General features: G+C 43.4%; 2 protein-coding genes across 5 annotated transcripts in view; one reads left to right on the forward strand and one right to left on the reverse strand.

Annotated features, from left to right (window-relative positions):
- LOC145343753 (endoplasmic reticulum-Golgi intermediate compartment protein 2-like) overlaps positions 1 to 19,684 on the forward strand; it is a 49,946-nt gene extending 30,262 nt beyond the window's left edge. Inside the window, exons 9-13 of the mRNA XM_080190041.1 lie at positions 89 to 187; positions 8,243 to 8,340; positions 14,441 to 14,603; positions 16,170 to 16,245; positions 16,862 to 19,684. Coding sequence (XP_080046167.1) covers positions 89 to 187; positions 8,243 to 8,340; positions 14,441 to 14,603; positions 16,170 to 16,245; positions 16,862 to 16,865 — 440 coding nt within the window. The 3' untranslated portion in view covers positions 16,866 to 19,684. The remainder of the gene's footprint in view (positions 1 to 88; positions 188 to 8,242; positions 8,341 to 14,440; positions 14,604 to 16,169; positions 16,246 to 16,861) is intronic.
- Positions 17,020 to 23,254, reverse strand: part of far1 (fatty acyl CoA reductase 1) — a 108,261-nt gene continuing 102,026 nt past the window's right edge. For 3 of the 4 annotated variants that reach the window (XM_080190040.1, XM_080190037.1, XM_080190038.1), the window contains exon 12: positions 17,023 to 20,133. In XM_080190040.1, coding sequence (XP_080046166.1) covers positions 19,971 to 20,133 — 163 coding nt within the window. In that variant the 3' untranslated portion in view covers positions 17,023 to 19,970. Of the gene's footprint in view, positions 20,134 to 23,254 lie in introns of all 4 variants that reach the window. The other variant, XM_080190039.1, reaches the window with a different exon arrangement.

Consider the following 23,254-nt stretch of genomic DNA (forward strand, 5'->3'; position numbering starts at 1 on the left):
GTATAAACAGTAGCATGGACTAAATGGACCAAATGGCCGCTTTTGTGTTGTAAGTGCTTGTAACACTTGGTGATTTCTTTCCTTACAGTGTACAATTTCTCTCATCGAATTAACCATTTGTCTTTTGGAGTGCCGAGCCCAGGATTGGTCCATCCACTAGATGGCAGTGAGAAAATAACAGAGACAAGTGAGTCAGCATACAATAACCTCACCGGCACACAGATTTCAAACATATTTCATTCAGGACCAATGATTTACGATGATTGACTGATTAAGTCAAATTCCATTGTATTACTTGTGATTCTGGGGTTTTTATTTTTGAAAACAATGTTTTTTGGAATTGGACATTTGAACATAGAACATAGAACATTACAGCGCAGAACAGGCCCTTCGGCCCACGATGTTGCGCCGACCAATTAAGAAAAAAGCAATGACCCTCTAACCTGAACCAATCCCTTTCCATCCATAAATCTATCCACGGATCTCTTAAACGCCCCCAAACTAGGCGCATCTACAACTGCAGCAGGCAGGGCATTCCATTCCCCCACCACCCTCTGGGTAAAGAACCTACCTCTGACATCCGTCCTATAACTACCACCCCTTAATTTAAAGCTATGTCCCCTCGTGCTAGCTTTCTCCATCCTAGGAAAAAGGCTATCACTGTCCACCCTATCTAAACCTCTAATCATCTTGTATGTTTCAATAAGGTCTCCTCTTAGCCTCCTTCTTTCCAACAAAAACAACCCCAAATCCCTCAGTCTCTCCTCATAGGACCTTCCCTCCATACCAGGCAACATCCTGGTAAACCTCCTCTGCACCCTCTCCAATGCCTCCACATCCTTCCTATATTGTAGGGACCAGAACTGTACACAATACTCCAAGTGCGGCCGCACCAGAGTTTTGTACAGTTGCAACATGACGTTGCGACTCCTAAATTCAATCCCCCTACCAATAAACGCCAAGACACCGTATGCCTTCCTAACAACCTTATCGACTTGATTTCCAACTTTCAGGGATCTATGCACATATACACCTAGATCCCTCTGTTCGTCAACACTATTCAGAGTCCTACCGTTAGCCCTATACTCTACACATCTGTTATTCCTGCCAAAGTGAATTACCTCACACTTTTCCGCATTAAACTCCATCTGCCACCTCTCGGCCCAGCTCTGCAACATGTCCAAGTCTCTCTGTAAACTATGATACCCCTCTTCACTATCTACCACTCCTCCGACTTTGGCGTCATCAGCAAATTTACTAATCCATCCTTCTATACCCTCATCCAGATCATTTATAAAACATGGTTCAATGAAAGCTATAAAACAGTGAGTGGCCTCAGTTCAATGGGCAGATCCACATTTTAAAATGATAACACAATTTTTGTGAACAATTTTTAAATTTCAGTTTAGCATCATACTCACTGAAGAAGGTCTGTGTTTTAAATATTAGACCAAATTTTAAAGCAAAAAGGAAATCAAGAAACATACCTGGGGAGATTTTGCATTGGTTGTGACTATGGTCGCCAGTTCCACATTCTAACTGCGCTCTGGAAATTCCCTATTCAATTTAATAGTGACTACCTTATATTTATGGCTTCCAGTCTTTCTTTACCCCACAAGTAGAAACATTGTCTATGCTTTCAAAAACGTTCATAATTTTAAGGATCCCTATTGGGACTGGAGAAGTAGATAGAAGTGGATTCCGTATCTGAGGGGTTTAGAACAAGAGGTTGTTGTAGTTACATTATTAAATTCAGGTCTGCAAAAAATATACAGGGGGGGAAAGGGAATGAGACTGATTGGACAGCTCTTTCAACAAGCTGACACAGGCACAAGGGACAGAATGATTTCCTTCTCTGCAATAACAGTCTGTAAGCACACTTCTTTTGCCATGATGTATATTGACCCTGTGGAACAAGAACACAAAAGACAACTATTTGCATATACAGGTCTGTGTGTGTTGCACATTGTATTCATACATACAGTTGCCCATTTGTTCTTTGTATTAGGCATTACTGATTTCCAGCAATTTCTGTTTTTGTTTCAATTAACATAAGAACATAAGAACATAAGAAATAGGAGGAGGAGTAGGCCATCCAGCCCTTCGAGCCTGCCCCGCCATTCAATAAGATCATGGCTGATCTGTCGTGGCTCAGTTCCACTTTCCCGCCCTCTCCCCATAACCCTTAATCCCCTCTCTTATCAAAAACCCAACAACCCGCGTCTTAAAAATATTTAGCGAGGCAGCCTCCACCACTTCAACGGGCAGAGAATTCCAGAGATTCACCACCCTTTGAGTGAAGAAGTTCCTCCTCAACTCCGTTCTAAACCGCCCCCCCTTTATCTTGAGGCTGTGCCCCCTTGTCCTACTGTCTTTTTTGAGCGGGAAGAGTCTCTCCACCTCTATCCTATCCATCCCATTCATCATCTTATATGTCTCAATGAGATCTCCCCTCATTCTTCTAAACTCTAACGAGTACAAGCCTAGTTTATTCAGCCTCTCCTCATAGCTCAACCCCCTCAACTCCAGTATGAGCCTAGTAAACCTCCTCTGCACTCCCTCCAAGGCCAAAATATCTTTGTGCAGGTGCGGCGCCCAAAACTGCACACAGTACTCCAGCTGCGGCCTCACCAATGCCCTATACAGCTGCAGCAAGACCTCCCTACTTTTATATTCAATCCCCCTCGCTATGAAGGCCAGCATCCCATTCGCCTTCCTGACCACCTGCTGCACCTGCAAGCTGGGTTTTTGCGACTCATGCACAAGGACCCCGAGGTCCCTCTGCACCGTCGCCTGCTGCAGTTTTTCACCACATAAGTAATAATCCTTCCTACCATTCTTCCTACCAAAGTGGACCACCTCACACTTGCCAACATTAAATTCCATTTGCCATTTCCTGGCCCATTCGCCCAGCCTATCTAGATCCTTCTGCAGACTCTCCACACCCTCCGCACAATTTGCCGTTTCCCCAATCTTGGTGTCATCAGCAAATTTCGACACCATACACTCGGTTCCCTCCTCCAGATCATCTATATAAATGGTAAATAGCTGAGGCCCCAGCACCGACCCCTGGGGCACTCCACTAGTCACCATCCGCCAATCCGAATAGCACCCGTTGACCCCCACTCTCTGCCTCCTATTTGACAACCAATCCTCTATCCACGCTAACACCCTACCCCCAACTCCATGACACTCGACCTTCTGCAATAACCTCTTGTGAGGTACTTTGTCAAACGCCTTCTGAAAATCCAGAAAGACCACATCCACCGGCTCTCCTCTATCCACCGCCCTAGACACATCCTCATAGAACTCCAGTAAATTTGTCAGACATGACTTCCCTTTAATGAAACCGTGCTGCGTCTGCTCTATCAAGCAATTCCCTTCAAGATGCCTCGCAATTTCCTCCTTAATGACGGATTCTAACATTTTACCTACCACAGACGTTAAACTAACCGGCCTATAATTCCCCGCCTTTTGCCTGGCACCCTTCTTAAACAACGGCGTAACATTAGCCTTTTTCCAATCTTCCGGCACTTCCCCGGAATCCAGCGACGTCTGGAAAATAACCACCAAGGCATCCACTATCACCTCCGCCATTTCTTTTTTGGACAGGTTTTGAATAGAATATAGTAATGAGAGTATTGTTAAATTTATATGGAACCGTAGCTAGGCCACACTTGGAGCACTGTGCATAGTTCTGGTCCCCTTAATACAAAACGAACACTGAAGCAAATGAAAGACCTGCATTTTATACAATGTTGCTGTGACCAGCAGATATCTCAAAGCGCTTTCCAGCCAAAGAAGTACTTTGGAAATGTAATAACTAACAGAAGAAATAATTTGTGTGCCTAGAAACATTTACAAGACCTCAGAATGTCCGAAGCATTTTACACCCATTCAAACTTTTAAAAAGAGATCATTTCAAGCCCATACAACTCCACTGTTCTTCTTATAAAAAGTGCCATGGGATCTTTTATATCTCCCAGAGCTTCGGTTTAAGATTTCGCCTGAAAGACACACCTCTATCAGTGCAGTACTCCTGCACTGCACTGCCAGCCTTGAATTTTGTCCTCAAGTCACTGGAGTGGAACATGAATCTACAAGCTTCTGGTTCAGAGGCGAGAATGTTATCCGCACTGAGTCACAACTGACATCTAAGCACAAGGGAAGATTGACAAAGAACTTAGCTGATTTGAGCAGACACAACTATTAAGGAAGATGGTTAGTGAAGGCTAATGGGGAGCTGCTAGTGGCCCGTGTCATCGCAGAGACTACTCATTTCTATCTACCTCCATGACAATGCCTGACTCTGCTCCTGCCTCAGCTCAATCAGCTGCTGAAACCCTCAACCACGCCTTTGCAACTTCAGATTTGTCCATTCAAACGCTCGCTTGGCCAGTCTTCCACATTCCACCCTCCCTAAACTTCAGGTCAGCCAAAGCTCTGCTGCCACCTCCTAACGCGCACCAATTCCTGTTCACTGATCACTCTGGTGCCCATGGAACTACTGCAGCTCCAGCAATTCCTGTTCTTCTCAAATCCTCTCACTGTCGCACCCCACACCCCCTCGCCCAGGCCCCATACCCCCTCGCCCAGACCCCACACCCCCCTCAGCCCCTCACCCACATCCCTCTCTCATCCCTCACCCACACCCCTCAACCCCCCCGCCCACACCCTTCACCCCCTTACCCACACCCCTCAACCCCTCGCCGATACCCAACAGTCCCTTGCCCACACCCATCACCTCCTCGCCCACACCCCTCACCCCCTCGCCTGCACTCCTCACTCCCTCGTCCACACCCCTTACTCACACCCCTCCCCCTCTCGCCCACTCCCCTCATCCCCTCACACACACCCTTCACCCCCTTGCCCACACTTGTCACCCCCTTGACCACACACCTCGCCCCCTCGCCCACACCCCTCACCCACTCACCCACACCCCTCACTCGCTCACTCACACCCCTCACCTGCTTGCCCACACCCCTCAACCCCTCACCCACCCCTCACCCCCTTGCCAACACCCTTCATTTCCTCGCCCACACCCCTCACTCCCTCGCCCACACGCCACACTCCCTCGCCCACACCGCTCACCATCTCCATAATCAGCTCCAGCTCACAACCCTGCGAGATCTCTGCACTCATCTAATTCTGACCTCTTTTGCCAATTGTAATCATTCCACCACCAGCTGCCTGGGCTCTTAAGCTCTGGGATTCCGTCCTAAACCTCTCCACGTCCGTCTCTTCCTTTCCTTTAAACCTACCTTTTCAAAGCTTCCGGCCGCCGTCCTAATAATTCTGATTGGGTGTCAAATCTGGCTTCTCGGAAACGCTGTGGCTGGTCTTATGACACTAAAGCTGCCATGTAAGTGTTAAGTTGCCCTTGCTGTTGTCTATAAAATCTTGAAAGAGTCGTAGGGTTGTTATGAAGAAACCATTTCCACTCGCGAGCGAGTCCATAAATATAAGATAGCCACTAATAGATCAAATAAAAAATTTAGGCAGAATTTCTTAACACAGTGAGTAGTGAGAATGTGGAAGTGACAGCCACAGTAAGTGGTTAAAGCTGATGCATTGATGCTTTTAAGTGCAGGCTTGCTGCATCCAGAAGGTAAAAGGGAAGAAAAGGATGGTGCAGAATGCAGAGGAGGCTATTGGAGTGGGAGGGAACATATACACTAGTGTAGACCAGTTCATAGAATGATAAAATCCCTAAAGTACAGAAAGAGGCCATTCAGCCCATTTAGCCTGCAACAACAACAATCCCACTCAGGCCCTATCCCCATAGCCCCACATATTTACCCTGCCAATCTCCCTGACACTGAGGGACAATTGAGCATGGCCAATCAACCTAACCCACACATCTTTGGGCTGTGGGAGGAAACCAGAGTACCTGAAGGAAACCCACGCAGACACAGGGAGAACGTGCAAACTCTACTAAGTGACCCGAGGCTGGAAACAAATCCAGGTCCCTGGTGCTGTGAGGCAGCAGTACTAACTATTGTGTGACCGTGCTGCTCCAGTTGGACCAAGTGGCCTGCTTTTGTGCTGAGGATCTATGCCATTGTATTCTAATTCCTGACACAGATCATGGATCCAGAATTTAAGAATGGGAGGGAATGGAACCCTGACCCCAAAATATCCCAGTCACCCCGAGCCATTCTTGGGGAGGGGTTGCTGCCCAATGGAAGAGTTGTCTTTAAACTGAGGCACTTGCCTACTCAAGTGGATACAAATGAAACCGAGATACTACTTGAAAAAGAACAAGGAGATCCCTCTGACATCTTCCCCAACATTATTCACTGACCGCCATCAACAAAAACACATCATCTGATTATTCATAGAATTACATACAGCACAGAAACAAGCCACTTGTCCCAACTGGCCTACACTGCTATTTATGCTCCACACAAACCTCATCCCAAGGTTTTCATCTATTATCTGTCACTGTATACTTTTATTTTTTTCCCCTAATGTGTTTATCCAGCGTCCCCTTCGATATCTCCTCACTCCTTGCCTTGAGAACTCCTTGTAGAAGTGAGTTTCACATTCTCTCTGGGTTAGCACTGCTGCTTCACAGCGCCAGAGACATGGGTTCAATACCGGCTTCGGATGACTGCCTGCATGGAGTTTGCACATTCTCCCTGTGCCTGAGTGGGTTTCTTCTGGGTGCTCCGGTATCCTCCCACAGTACAAAAATATGTACGTTATGTGGATTGGTTATGGCAAATTGCCACTTAATGCCCAAAGATGTCTAGGTTAAATGGTGTGGAGATGCTGGCATTGGACTGGGGTAGGCACAGTAAGAAGTCTCACAACACAAGGTTAAAGTTCAACAGGTTTATTTGGAATCACGAGCTTCCACTCACCTGATGAAGGAGCAACGTTCTGAAAGCACGTGATTCCAAATAGACCTATTGGACTTTAACCTGGTGCTGTGAGGCTTCTTACAAGGTTAAGTGGATTAGCCATAATAAATGCATGGGGTTAACAGGAATAGGGCAGGGGAAAGGGCCTGGGTAAGGTGTTCTCTCAGAGGGTGGGATTTTACAGCCTCACTTGTCCTACCCGAGTGGAGTCAGTGGAACTCCCCATGCTCTACCCCTTGTCCGCTCTGATTCCTGTGGCAGGTGGGGCAGTAAAATTTCGGCCAGAGAGTTGGTACAGACTCGATGGGCCAAATGCCCTCCTTCTGCACTATGGTGATTCCATGATTCTAAGTTTCTCCTGAATTCCCTGTTGAATTTATGAATGACTACCTCACATTTATGACCCCAGTTTTGCTCTTGCCCAGAAGAGGCAATGTCTTTTTTTATGTTTCCTTCATCAAACCCTACCATCATTTTGAAGAATTCTATCAGCTCACTACTCAGTCGTCTCTTTCCTAACGAAATGAGCTCCCAGCTTATTCAGCCTTTCAAATCCCAGTTTGGGAGCCACACACGTGAATTATTTGCATTTGGTCGAATGCGTTTTATTAGCCTGGAGACCAGAACTGTCCATAGTACTCCAAGTAAGATCTAAGTAAAGCTTAAAACAAATTTCAATTCTCCCCTTCTAGAAATGAATCCCAGTATTTAGTGTGCATATTTTGGGTGTTTCCCCCACCTCCACCTCCACCTCTGTGCCTTTACCCCATTTAAATACCAAGGATTTTTGTGGCCTCCTTATTCTTCCTGTTCACACACATTGGATTCTTTTTCTTCACAGGAAGCTGCCCTATCAACATCATTGCTAAGTGAACGTGTTTGATAAGTGATCCAATGGCTGTGAAGTCCTGGAATTTAAACAATAGTAATTTTACTGGCCAGCATTATTGCCCATCCCTAACTGTCCTTTTCAGATGCATTTGAAAGTCAACCACATTGCTATTTGATTTCTTTCCCTAAAGGGCATTAGTGAGACAGATGGGTTCTTATGACAATGGTTTCATGGTCTCATTAGACTTTTAATTCCAGACTTCAAATTGCACCATCTGCCCTGACTGATTTGAACCTGAATCCCCAGATCATGCTTTGGGCCTTTGAGCCAGTGACCATGCCACTACACTTCAGTGCCTTACCTGAGACTGTTGTAACCTTCTAAATAACATTCCAATGCTTTTCTTTCCTCTCAGATGCTGATTGATCTGATCTGTAATTTCCCCACTTTCTGTTTTGCTTACTTATTTAAATTGCAAAATTCTGGAAAGTGCAAGTCCCCGTCGTCTCCAGTGGTTTCCAACGCTGCTGTTGTCTTTTTGCAGATATGTACATGTTTCAATATTTCCTCGTTGTGGTGGCCACTGAAATAAACACCTACAAGTTCTCCACAAACACTCATCAATACTCAGTCACAGAGAAGGTGAGGAGAACTGTTTCTGGTCTATCACCTCGCAAAGCAGGGATGTCGAGTCTGCTACTGGCACTATTCCAGGTCAAAAGCAATTGCAGTGTGGTGTTAATTTTCATGTCAAGGCAATTGAATCGAATGTAATAACTCCACCATTTGAAACACTAAACATTCAGAGACTAACACAGGAAATGTAGTCAGCATCCCATCAAGCCACTAGCCAATGCAATTACTCAGCTCTTCCTCCCCCAAACCCCTGGTCACTTCCTCAATCTTGCAGTCTTTGTGACTCTTTTGTATCATTTACTGTCACAGATTTAATACAATAATGTTGGCGTTTATTAAAGAGAGTTAAAAACACAAGAGATACAAATTATAATTTGACAATAACGGAACACTAGAATTTCATAGATAACACAACACACAGAAACAGGCCATTTAACCCAATTGAGACTTTGGGGATGGCACAGTGGTTAGCACTGCAGCTTCACGGTGCCAGGGTCCCGAATTCGATTCCCAGCTTGGGTCACTGTGTGTGTGGAGTTTGCACGTTCTCCTCATGTGTGCATGAAATTCCTCCTGGTGCTCCAGTTTCCTCCCACAGTCCAAAAATGTGCAGGTTAGGTTGACTGGCCATGTCAAATTGCTCCTTAGTGTTGGGGGATTAGCAGGATAAATATGTGGAGTTACAGGGATAGAACCGGGGTGGGATTGTTGTCGGTGCATTCTTGATGGGTCGAATGGCCTCCTTCTGCACTGTAGGGATTCTATGAGGATTGGCCAGGAGAATATCATGTTTCTTCACTATAGTTTAGTGTCAGTCATTTTGAGGCTTCTGCTTTGTTTCCTGCTATCGCCATGTATCATTCTATGCACCATTTTTAATTTCTGTTGGGAACTGGTCTCCAGGGTGTGCTGAGTTTGCTCCATTAATCACAAGAGATGCACATCCATGGATCTATGAGACTATCATTGAGCAAGTTCCCAGAATAATGAAGAAAGGTGGGAGGAGGTTCAGGTGGAGCATGGATCAGTTGGGCCAAATGGTCTGTTTCTGTGCTTCTGTGTTGGTGTACATCCCTTGATTATACACTGCATCTATCCAGTATTCTACTCACTTCCTGGTTCAGGGAGCATTTTGGATGCTGCAAAGGCACTATAGTTCCTATATCCAACCATGCATAACATTTCCTCAATCCTACGGTCTTTGTAATTCTTTTGCATTATTTACTGTCCCAGATTTAACAAAGAAGTATTAAAAAATACGACTTTGCCATATTTCATTGCCTTAACCACTCTACAATGTTCTTGATGATATAAAACCTAACTATGTTCTTAAGCAGCAAACCATCCCTGGCTATGCTTTGGCTTTTCAAATAAAATATTAATTAAAAGCACAGATGCACTCGCAATTGATATCAAGGGAACAAATACTGACAGTCCTTTTAACAGAAAGTAAATGAAAATTGATTTCATGCCTGACTGTATGATTTATTTTTATGGATTGTTAAATCACAATGTTCTAAATGGGAAAGAGGCATCAAGGGATCTAGGGGTACAGATCCACAAATCATTAAATCTAAGAATGTGGGTTAACAAAGCCATGCAAAGTGTAAAGCACTAGGGTTCATTTGTAGAAGTTTTTTGTAATTTAAAGAAAACGTGACCTGCTGTTCTAGATTGCCCCATAAGGGGAAACATTTGGACCACGCTTACTCCATCAATTTCTTTTAGTACTTTTTATATAGCTCGATCAGATGCCCTCTCATCCTTCTAAATACCAGCGAGCATAAGCCCAAAATGTTTAATCTCTCCTCATACATCAACCCTTTCAATGTGGTGAACCTCCTCTGAACTGCCTCCAATGCCACCACATCCTTCCCCAAATAAGGAGACCAAAGCTGGACACAATAGTCCAGACGTGGTCTCACCAACACCCTATACAATTGCAACAACACTTCTCTACTTTTATACTCCAGTCCTTCTGCAGTAAAAGCTAACATTCTATTTGCCTTTTTTATTACATGCTGCACCTTTCTGTGATTCATGAACAAGGACACACAGATCCCTCTGCCCGGATGCATTTTGAATCTGCTTTCCATTTAGATAACAACTTGCCCTTCGATTTTTTCGGCCACATTAAACTCCATCTGCCAAATTTTGGCCCATTCTCGTAGCCTATCTATTTCCATCCGAAAAATCCTTATCTCCTCTTCACTGCCTGCTTTCCCACCAATTTTAGTATCATCTCCAAATTTTGTACAAGGTCTGAAGAAGAGCAGGGAAGCTTTCCTGGTGCCTGGGCCAGTATTTATGCCTCAATTTACACCACAAGTAGTGGTTACCTGATAACCCCAATCATCATATTGGCGACTTACGGGAGTTTGCCGTGTGCAAATTGGTTGCTGCGTTACAGAGTACCTGCAGTGTTGGAGGACAGCACCTTCAATAGTGGAGCCCTCCCTCAGTACAGCTGAGTGTGTGCTGAGGTCACTGGTACGGGAACCTCACCGATTACCTTCTGGTTCTCAGGCTCCCTACTGAGCCATGATGGAAGAAAATTATTGGATCTCTGTTATTGTTACCTGCCTTTTTGGTGTCCTTTTTTAAAAATTTACCTTCATGTGCACAGTAATATCTTTTCATTGCTTTACATAGTGGGCACAATTCTCCCAAAAGATTCCTAAATATTGTCCCTGGCAGAAAGTCTGGGGAGATTCCCACCAATGGGTCAGTGCAATCCACCCATACTTAGTTGACTTTTGGAGCTTGGGGAGATTCCACCTGGCAAAGAGATGTACAAGATCTAAAGACGCCAGCAAGGCCAGCTTCTTGGAGATCGAGGTACCATCTTTAAGGAACATTCTGATTTATAGACAATCCTACATACCATCCCCCCTACATGTTCACTGGCAAAGAACCCCCGCACTCACAACAAACTGGCATCAGCCCCCCCAAAATTGCCACTATCAATGGCCACCTCCAAGTGTGTGAAACCTCACTATGAACCTCCCCCATCTTATGCTTCAGACTCCCCCACTTTCAGGCCCCCCATCTGATGCCAACCCCACCTTTAAACATCCCCCTTTCAGGCCAGACCTTCATGTCAGGGATTGGTGCTGGAGCAATGCCAGGGAAGAGAGAATCTCAAAGGGGGTTCTCCCAGCTCATATTGCATAATGGCCCCTCTCACGCCAATTTCCGAGCATAACACAATATGTACCTGAACTAGTGGAGAATCATCCCCATTATTTCCCTGTCTTTTACTATCTTGACTTTGCCCAGCGCCTTGTACCTCTTGCACAATTTACAGGAAGCAGAAGATCAGGTAGCTTGAGTATAGAAGATTAAGGGAATGATATAATCCAAATACTTAAGATGATTACACAAAGACAGATGTGCATTTACATAATGCCTTTTATGACCTGAGGACATTTAGTATTTTCAAAATGTGGGACGGAATTTTATACCAGCGACAGGGGGCTCAGCCACCAGCTCAAGAGCCAGCAAGACTCTTGCTTCATTAGTTTCTGGGAAGAACTGCTGATAACGCATAGCAGTCAGGGATAGAATCGCTACAGTGTAGAAGGTAAACCTTTTCCTAGGATCATGACTTTGGGGAGAGGATCCCACCTCTGATTGACCAGTGGAGGGAGAGGATGCACAGTGGCACAGTGGTTAGCACTGCTGTCTCAGTGCGCCAGGGACTTGGGTTCAATTCCAACCTCGGGTCACACTCTGTGTGAAGTTTGCACATTCTCTCCACATCTGTGGGTTTCCTCCGGATTCTCTGGTTTCCTCCCACAGTCCAAAGATGTGCTGTTTAGGTTGATTGACCATGTTTAATTACCCCTTAGTGTCAGGGAAATACGTAGGGTTTTGGGGATAATGTCAGCGTGGGATTGTGGTCAGTGCAGATTCACTGGACCAAATTGCCTCCTTATGGACTGTAGGAATTCTATGATTTTAGATCTTTTGAACAACAGCACTACCAGGAAGGTGATGGCTGCTCCTGGATCAACAACTGCTAGAGACTCAGGACCCAGGCCACAGGCAAGAGGGCTTAGCAGGGTGGTGGTTGCAGGGGAGGGGTTTAGGCAAGTCAGCAGCAAGTGCAAAAAATTGGTTCTCAGACAGCTCCTTCTTTCTTCCCAATGCTGGGTCCCTTTATCTCAGAAATACAACAAATTGCATTTATATGGCATCCTTAACATAAAATGTGCAAGCCATTTCACAGAGCATTAAAAATAAATAGCGCCAACAGGCAGAGATAGCAGGTTAGATAACCCAAAACTCTGGTACAAGCAATAGGCTTTAAGGAGCATCTTAATAGTAGAAAGAAGTAGAGAGGGGTACAGATTCAGGGTAGGAATTTCAGAGGCTATGGTGGAACAATGAAAATTGAGTTTGTGGAAGACGCTATAATAACTGCAGAGACCCTATGAGCTTGTTGGGTGGAGAATGTTACAGAAGAAACAAAGTGAGGCCGTGGAAGGACTTGAAAGCAATAATGAAGATATTATAACTGAAACATTGCCAAACAAGTAGCCAACAGCAGAGGGATAGGAGTGAACATTATGAGGAAATGTTGGACAGGCAAAGTTGGTATCTTGCTGGAGTTTAGATGAGTAAGAGGCAACTGTAATGAAACATATAAGATCCTGAGGGGTCTTTTGAGGATGGGATCAGAGAGGATGTTTCCTCTTTTGGAGGAATCCATTATTAGGTTCCACTGTTTGAAAAATAAAAGGATTTGTCTATTTAAGACATAGATGAGAATTTTTTCTCTCAATGTTGTTTAGAACTCTCTTACTCAAAAGGCAGTGGAGGCAGAATCTTTGAATGTTTTATAATCAGAAATAGATTATTGAGAAGCAAGGGGGTGAAAGGTTATTGGGGGTAGATGGGAGGAGGGAGTTGAGATTACAATCAGATCAGCCTTGGCCTCATTGAATGGCAGAACAGGATCGAAGGGCTGAATGGCCTACTGCTGCCCCTAATTCATAATTTCAGGGGAGGCAGTGACATTATTGCTAGACTATAAATCCAGAAACACAATATAATGTTCTGGGGTTCAAATCCCACTACCTTAGATGGTGAAATTTGAATTCAATGAAAAAAGTCTGGAATTAAAATTTGAAAGATGACCATAAAACCATTGACAATTGTCGTAAAAATCTATCTCATTCACTAATGTCCTTTAAGGAAGGAAATCTGTCATCATTACTGGTCTGGTCTACATGTCACTTCAGACCCACAGCAATGTGGTTGACTCTTCGGTGCCCAAAATGGCCCAGCCAGTGACTTCCACATCCCATGAATGAATTAAAAAAGTGTTTGAATATGCTTGATGCAAACTAGGATATGAGGTGTGAAATTTTCTATATAATTTAAGCAAGGTGGAAGCTGGGAGGTCATCTAGGAGAGCACTGAAGTTGACAAGTCCAGTGGGAACATGCATGAAAGTTTCAGCCCCAGATGAGTTGAGGGTCAGAGTCAGGCAATGTTGTGGAGATAGAAGTTAGCAGTCTTGGCTATGGAGGGGATATGACACTTTATGCATCTCATCATTCTCATTCTTAGGTTTTATTCATTCACGTGATGTGGATGTCACTGGCAAGGCCAACATTTATGACCATCCCTCATTGCCCTTGAGAAGATGGCAGTGATTTGCCTCCTTGAACCACTGCATTCACCATGGTGGTACAGTGCTGTTAGCAGAGAATACCAGCCTTTTGACACAGCGACAGTGAAGAAATAGTGTTATGTTTCCCAGTCAGCAAAATACATGGCTTGGAGGTGATCACGTGCCCATGGATGTGAGAGGTCCCAGCTAGAAAAGAGCTGTCGCAGGAGCCTTGGCAAGTCACTGTAATGCTTCTTGCAAATGGAATATACTATGATTCTGGACTATAAATATAATATAAACTCACTCTAATTGCTTTCTGTTACCAAGTTAGCCTTATATACCTGGTGTTTCCTCCTCACACCCCTCACCACGCACAAGCTCATTGGAGCAACTGTTGTGCTGTTTACATGAAACGCTGTATTGTATAACAATTTATCCAATCATACAAAATGATAAAAGAGCAATTACTGTGTCCCATTGCAGGAGAAAAAACTAACAGGGATGAAAAAGAAGTATGAAATACCAGGCATTCTGCTGAAATATGATATCAGCTCTCTTAAGATCCTGATATCTGAAGAAGGAATGCCCATCAGCCAGTTTCTGATTCGCCTTTGTGGCATAATCGGTGGAATCTTTTCTACTGCAGGTAGATATAAAGTATTTTGTATACAAAAAGATGGGTCTGATAAAAGCACCCATTGTATCAGTGTCCCTAATAGGGGATGGTTTACAATGACTCTAGTATATGAGTCAGCTGCAGCTCTACAGGTCCCACTGCAGAAATTTGAGCATAGTCTACATTGACACTCCTCCTGTGCAATGCTGAGACCTCAAACCACGACTCCTACCTGCCCTGCAATTATCCTGCCGCCCTGCCTTCTATTTATCCATCAACCAACATCACTTACATACCTTTTAGCAACCTCTCTGATGGCTTTAGTTGCCAATATATGCAATGATCTTTTCCTACAGCAATCCAGTCACCCCATGCCAGTTCCTATCTCAAAGCATTGCATCTTTTTCCTTTTCAAGTCTGTATAGACTTTCCCTTAAATTGCATGCCACCCTAAATCTTAACTTCACTGGAGCCTTCACTGCTCCAGTGGAAATAACTACATTACCTCAAGTCACTCTCCCATGATTAAAGTTTAATATTCTCATCCACTCTGCTTTCCTCACATAAGAATATGGGAAATAGCAGCAACAGCAAAATTTCACTGTTATGCGTGACCAGTTTTTTTTAAAAACCCCTTTGTGTTGTAACTATGTAACAAGGTTTGCACAATCACACTCACACACAAATTATTGGGATGCTAATAGGGGATGGTTTACAAGGAGTAGACCATACAGCAACATTTCAGTAAACAATTCAGTAAAATCATTATCAAATTCCTAACTCAACTCCATTCTCTCAATATCTACATACTGCATCCCTTTAGCCACTTAGTGTCCAAAGTTCCATCAACTTCATTCCTGAATATGGTCAGCAACTGGCCAGCATTTGTTGCAATCCCTAGTTGCCCTTGAAAAGATGATGATGGGCTGCTTCTAGAACCACTGCCATCCATCTGATAAAGGTGCTCCCATAGTGCCGTTTGATGGGGAGTTCCAGGAATGACAATCTACATTAAAGACAGTGTGTGACTCAGAGATCCGCTGTCCTTTCCGTTCATTGTGATAGAGGATTCGGATTTGGGACATGCCTGTTCATATTTGTTAAACACAATTCCTAGTCCCTAAGCTGCCTTCTATACACTGGATATCCATGGCATGTAAGCATCTCCAGTGCTCCTCTTAATGTAGCAGCATAGTACCTTTGCCATCACCTAAACAGACTGATGACCATTACTTCAGGCAGTGCAATATTCTCTCAGTACCACACAAAATGAGCGTCAATGTAGATTATATGCTTAATCTCTGGATTGGCACTACTCTCCCACAATCTTCTGACTCGTGGGAGAGTAGATACATTGAATCATAGATAACACAACACAGAAGGAAGCCATTTGACCCATCTTTCAACACTTTTTATTCATGGGATGTGGGTGTTGCTGGAATTGAGTGCCCAGCCCTAGCTGCCTTTGAACTGAGTGGCTTGCTTGGCTGTTTCAGACAGGCAGTGTTTTTAATGACTTTCTCACATGGTGTTAAGACATGATTGCATTTAATAGTCTTCATTTGTTCCTAAAAATTCTTACGTTACTCTCTTTAGGGCTATTACACGATATCTGCGGGTTCATTATTAATCTTCTTTGCTGCCAATGCAAACCCAGAGAACATGTGCAAAGGTAAGGGGAACAATCTCCAATATTTTGCAGTTCCATGAAAGTAGCAACCGGTGCATATAATCATATGTTCAGGATATCATAGAATCTCTACAGTGCAGGAGGCCATTCTGCCCATCAAGTCTGCACCAACTCGCTGACAGAGCATCCAGGCTCACCCTTGCTCTATCCCCGCAATCCCATACATTTATCCCACTAATCCACCTATCTTACATATCTTACATATCTTTGGACACCAAGGGGCAATTTAGCACGGCCAAGCAACCTAAATCTGCATATCTTTGGACTGTGGAAGGAAAGTTAATCAGTCTACCCAATTCATGCATGCCAATTCTTCCCACTGTCTGTTGCATACACTCACTCTTAGTAAATTGCTCCAGAAAATGGGATGGCAAAAAAGCTTAAAAATGAATATTGTATAAGATTTACTTAGCAGTAGATTTTTCACATGCTCAGAGATCCAAAGCAAATTGTACAGTTAGGCCTAGTTAATCCAGAACCATTTTAAAGAAAAGCAATGAGATGAAAATAACTTAATTAGCTAATTTGACTGTCTAGCCCATCTACTGAAATCTCCAGTTAAACCTCTAAATTTATAAGAAATATTATTCTATTTCAGATAAGGATGAAATTCTGCTCCAACGAAACGGTACCAACATGAAGCATACAACGGTCCATGTAGCTAGAATCTTCTCATAGTGCAGTTTTAAATACTTTTGGGGAAAAGGAGTGGGTGTGTCTGGCGTGGAGTAAAAACATCTCCAATTTTACTTAAATAAAAACTCCAGTTTGCTTTTGGTTCTCAAAGGCACCCATTTAATTTTCCATCCACAAATCACTGTAGTTGTACTGCAAACTGTGACACTGACGCTTGTCCATTTTTCATACAAACACTGTAAAAAATATGAATGCTGCCATTGCAGTATAGCATTTTTAACATTGCTTTCAGAATGAAAAAAGTTTCACTGAGTGTACAGAAAATCATTTTCCTAAAATTAATTCCAATACAGATTGAACCTTACTGGTACACCAGCTGATAACCAATAAATAACTATTTTGATTACAAATGTCATCTATTGTCCTCTGTAGAAACATTCACTAAAAAAAAGTGTCATTATTGTTTAAGGCAGCCAGCCATACAATGCACATTGAAGTACTATTTTTACAAGTTTTTTTTAAAGAACACAGCAAAAGTCTGTGCCATTTTCACACACCAGCTCCCTTCCCCGTACAACATTACAAATTTTCTTTAAGTTGTGTTTAAGTGCTGATCATTTCAGATGGGCAGCCTTGTTAACCACTTTCTCACATGGTGTCCAGGCAAAAGAGTCTTTAACAAAGTTCCCCCTGCAGATTATCTGCCTTTTAAGAGGCAAGATATACCAGCATGGTTAACAAAAAGGACGCTCGCTGTTCACAAAGTGTCCTTTTTTTTTCTTGCAGCCATGCAAAGGAAGGCTTGAATCTTAGTTGCTAACATGAAGTGATAGACACTTCCCCATAATAAATTTAGCAGGTCTTCCTTGAGACAGAAACTGCTACCCAAATTTAGAGAGTTGGGAGGTGGTGGGGGAAGAGATGTGGAGGTGGAAAATAGGGCAAAGCTTTTGCTGCAGAAGGCAAACGACATTCTGAAGACTGGAGCATTTCACATAGATTTCTTATACACAAGTTTGGTGTCCAGCTATTCCTTCCTCACTCAAGGCAGAGGACGCTGAGTAACCAATGAACATTTTTGCTACAGTGCATCATTGTAGTTCAGCCGCCAAACTACTCATTGCATTCATCTCATGCTTCATAAGCAAAGGAAGAGGAATAATTTTGTGGCGAATTAAGGGGGCTTACATCATTAAGCATACCTATGGCGTGAAATTAGGAGTGTCTCTTTTTTAAAAAAAACTACAAGAATGATGAGATTGCGTAAATGTGAGTACACACTGCTGTGAATTAAAGGCTGGTGGCTTGGGTCTTGGCTTCATTTAACCTTTTGTTCTCTCTATGCTGTTGATTTGAAACAGATCTTGATTTTTCATTATAAAGACAAGCTCAATGCTATATTTCATTCAACTAGGCACCAGTACCAACAGTTATTAATTAGTAAAGTCAAATGGTCAATATCTCAGGTTAAGAGCTGCGATCACACCAATAATAAGCACATTGTTTATAATCACAGAAAGGTTTGAGATATGTCTGCACCTTAGTTCAATTGTGCAGAGGCTAAACAGTACCCACCAGTATAATTAATTACTTGACTTATTAGTGAGATAGTAAGATTACGTTGAGGCCACGAAAACGAGAGAAAATATTCACAGCTCAAGTTTTAAAGAGGGAACCTGTAACATAATTCCAAAAACAATACACTTTACTCATTTCAACTTGTACACCAAAAACAACAATGCCAGCATCCCAATTGGAACAATCAAATGGAAAATGGCAGTAAATCGGAGAGGCCAACTGACATTCTCTAGACTTTCATTTAGAAAATCTTCACTATATCTTAAGTATAGGGAAGTCAGACACATTCCGATACCCCAAAAAAGGCCTTTTCCCCTTTCCCTCGGTCAAGGCAAAAAAAACCATTAAATTCATTTTCCTAGAACTTTATCAAAATCCAACTATTTTATACACATCTGCGGGGAGCACTACTATGCTGATTCACCAATCCCATTTATCTTTCAGGAATGTTTACAGGCAGTAGATAGCTTGGATCTTCCAATAGACCCAACACTCTAAGTTAGATATCGTTTGGAAAAAGGTTCAGGTGGGGTTGCAGGGTGAAATTGGTCTTGGGCCATGGTGTGAAATGGGCAACAGTTACACACCAACAGGGTTTGTTTTCCCATTCATGTCGCCCGCCTGCTCCCCCCTCCTCCCAACAACAACTATTTTACTTTTTGCACTCAAAGACATTCAGTTAAAGCTCCTGGAATTTAAACACTGTCCTAGTTTTTCAGAACAGTACTGGGGTGTCCCGCAGGGAACTACTGCAGAGAGTATGAACTAAAGTTACCTCTGATACTCTCCAGTTAACTGCACCCCTCCCAAGCTGACTGCAGAGTTTCAAGGCAGGAACACACCGTGTTTACTGATTGTTGCTAAATGCTCAATTCAGCTACAGCAAATAGTACAATCGCTACCTAAAGGCAGCTGAGGTGGGATGGGGGAAAGTTCAGCAGTAAATCTAGTCAGTCAAGCGGGTAAATATATAAAGGCAAATTGCAACCTTAACATGAGTGGTTGGGAGGTTGCTTTTTGTTGTATCGTTGAAGCTGAAGCTGAATGTCCTATCTCATTAACAAAAAGGTAAATTGATAAAGCCAAACTGAACATGCATTGAGTAAATTAGCATTTATGACAAACTCTACTTGCAACAGGGCATGTTTCACCAACTTCCCATGAGGAGGCAGAGATGACTTACAGAAATTTGAACACAGTAATTCAATGGAAAAAAAAACTTGTTTTCCCCACATCATTCTTTCTTCAGTGTTAAAACTTATTTTAAACCCTGAAACTGACTTTTTTTTCACTGTACTTCAGTGCATTTCTGTACTGTTAATGGAGCTAGATAGCCGACCCAAATTATCATAAAGTAGCTTCAACAAATTACATACATGACAAAATATAACAAGATACAGGTATTTTCTTTTAGTACAAACATTAACACAAGGTTTATCAATGTCCAGTACAGCTATCTATAATGCATAGGTGACTGAATGCTTATGGTTCTGTCAGTATCTCATGGTACTAGATGCCCTGAAATAGGACAAGAACTTGAAGCACAAACTGACGACAAAGTACCAGATGTTTCGTGCCATCTGCGATCTTGCGATGAAAATTCTCCAAATCAGGACAACCAGGATAGTGTTGAATGCATAGCGAATATTTCTCAACCTACAATTTAAAGAAACATATTTAAATTTAGCTCAGAATTAATTGAGACGAATGTCAATATTTATCACAAAACTTCACACGATTGTACAGGAGAAAAATATCAATTGTGATATGTTACACAATTTTCCAACATACCCATTCAACAATGAGCTAAGAGAGAATGGACAAAATGCTTTTGTTCAAAGCAAGATTTGCAAGGCCATATTTATTGGCCATCCTTTACTGCTTTCAGGAGGGCTAGACTTTTAACTTGGTGCAATCTGAATAGCTTACACTGTCACTTCAGAGGGAAGGCATGAAGAGTCACTGAGAGGGAAACAATGAATCAGTCATTTTTTTCTTAAATGATAAACATCAGCTTTCATACATCTCTCAGGTGCCAGTCATAGGTTACTAGGTTATCACGGCCACTACAAAAACACCAACACAACATTTTTTATGTTGCGTTATACTATCAAGCTTTCTCTTCAACCATAAAAGAATAATCAATTAGACTAAGCACAAAGCAAACTTCTGCATAAACAGAACTACCTTCCAGTCGACCTTGTGAAAAGAACTTAGCCTCAAGATTTTAAAGTAAGGTGACACCATTTGAACTCCGGGTCTAATCTTTCATTTAGGAAGTTGCCAAAAGACAGATTTATTGACGACTTGCTATAGGATTGCAACAATCTAATAAAGCGAAACGAGCTCCTGACCATGGATTATAAAGAAATATCAAAATACCAGAAGAACAGCAGCAGTTTTAAGTACGTCCACCACCTCTTTCCAAAGTCGATGAGGGATAGGCAATAAGTGCTGAAATGGATCTAAACCATAATTTGATTGAAAATGGAGTAGATTGGATCTATTTTCTGAAGCTGAGAAGAATGAGGTGATTTCATTAAAACCTACAACATAGAAAATAGAAGCAGGAGGCGGCCATTGGGCCCTTCAAGCCAGCTTCACCATTCATTTTAATCTGAAGATCATCAAATTCAATATCCTCATCCCCGCTTCTCCCGAGAAGGCTTGACAAAATAGATGTTGAAAGGCTGTTTCCTCCAGCTAGACAGTCATAGTATCAGGATGAAGAGTCAGCCCCTAAGGGCCATAAGAAATTTCTTCATTCAGAAGGTTATGAACCTTTAGAAATTCTCCACCCCAGAAAGCAAGTGATATTCAGATGTTGAGTATATTCAAGAGTGAAACTGGCAGATTTTGGGAAACTAAAGAAATCAAAGGCTCGGGAATTGGGCAGGAAATTGGAAGCAGGTGGTTGAGGTTCAGCTATGATCTCATTGAATGCAGGAGAAAACTCAAAGGGTCCTATGGCCTTCTCTAGCCCCTTTTCCACATGTACTAATACTAAGTTTGCCATCTAAGAATAAAGAAAATAACAGCGCAGGAACAGGCCCATTGGAGCCCTCCAAGCCTGCACCGACCATGCTGCCTGTCTGATCTAAAACCCTCTATCCTTCCAGGGACCATATTCCTCTATTCCCACCCTATTCATGTATTTGTCAAGACGAGGACTAGGTCCTTTCGTCAAGTGAATCCACAAATTCTTATCCGGCTATGATTGGGAATATTTCACGTGGTCAAGAAATTTTGTCCATTGTGTACAATGCAAGTCAAATACAATTTAAAGAGAGGAAAGTTGAGGATAGAAACTGGAGAGCCTGAGAGAAGAGTGCAAAAGCCGGGATGGATGGGAGAGCATACTAGCAAACAAAAACTACTGAAAATATCTTTTTTCTGATGTGATAGGCAAGTGGAGCAGAGGATAAGTTGAAAGCAGTAGCAGTGTGTAAGGGTGGCAAGGGAAGAAAAGATAGGGCGAGAAAGAGATGGCACTTTGGGAGTAAAAAGCAGCATTTCAGGATACTTTTCCCATAGTTTGATCCCATGTCACACAGAATATGATGCAAAAGAGAGAGAGAGAGAGAGAGAGAGAGAGGGGGGGGGCTCTGACTGAGAGCAGGTAAGACTGCTTCTGTTTTTGAGTGTGCTGTAAGGGCTTTGGCTCACAGGGCCAAAGAGATAAGGGTGAGGCAAGGTAAGTTATAAGTTTTTTTTTGCTTTTTCCTCTGGGTTACTAAAAGGGGCAAGTATGGGTGTGAGGCCAGTATGTTGTTGCCAGTGCAACATGTGGGAGGTCTTGGAAGCTCCTGGTCTACCAGACATCCACACCTGTGCTCGGTGTGTGGAGCTGCAGACCCTATGGAACCAGGTTAAGGAGCTGCAAATGCAGCTCGAGGACCTTCGGCTCATTCGAGAGAGTGAGGAGGTTATAGATAGGAGCTATCAGCAAGTAGTCACACCAGGGCAACGGGAAGAAGGCACTTGGGTAACTATTAGGAAGGGGAAACCTCGGGTGATGGAGAGTACGCCGGTGGATGTCCCCCTTCAAAATAAGTACTCCGGCTTGAGTACTACTGGGGGGGTACAGCTCATCTGAGGGAGGAAGCGGTGGCCAGGTCTCTGGAGCTGAGCCAGTAAGTCAAAAAATTAAAAAAGAGAGCCGAAAGGTAGTGCTAATAGGGGACTCCACAGTGAGGGGGGGCGGACAGGCGTTTTTGTGGACGTAGACGTGAGTCGCGGATGGTGGTTTGTCTCCCTGGAGCTGGGATCCGGGATGTCTCTGGGCATGTCCCAGACATCCTGAAGGGGGAGGGTGAGGAACCAGAGGTTGTAGTGCATATAGGTACTACTGACGTAGGCAAGAAGAGGGGGGCAGTCGTAAAAAGGGACTATAGGGAACTGGGTAGGCAGCTGAGGAAGAGAAAAGCAAAGGTAGTAATCTCAGGATTGCTGCCTGTGCCACGGGAGAATGAGGGCAGGAATGGAATGAGGTGGAGGCTGAATGCGTGGCTGAGGGACTGGTGCAGAGGGCAGGGATTTTGGTTCCTAGATCATTGGGACCTCTTTAGGGGCAGGTGTGACCTGTACAGTAAAGACGGGTGGCACTTAAATCCCAGGGGGACTAATATCTTGGTGGGAAGACTGGCTAAGGCTACCGGGGGGGACTTCAAACTAGAAAGGATGGGGGGAGGGAATTGTGATGGGGAGACTGGGACGGAGGAGGTTAGCTCCTAGGTAGGAGAGGACTGCAGGCAGTATGAGAGGGAGGTTAGACAGG

The sequence above is a fragment of the Carcharhinus amblyrhynchos genome, chromosome 6 (genome assembly GCF_965287045.1).
Source record: "Carcharhinus amblyrhynchos chromosome 6, sCarAmb.v2.hapA, whole genome shotgun sequence".
NCBI lineage: Eukaryota > Metazoa > Chordata > Chondrichthyes > Carcharhiniformes > Carcharhinidae > Carcharhinus > Carcharhinus amblyrhynchos.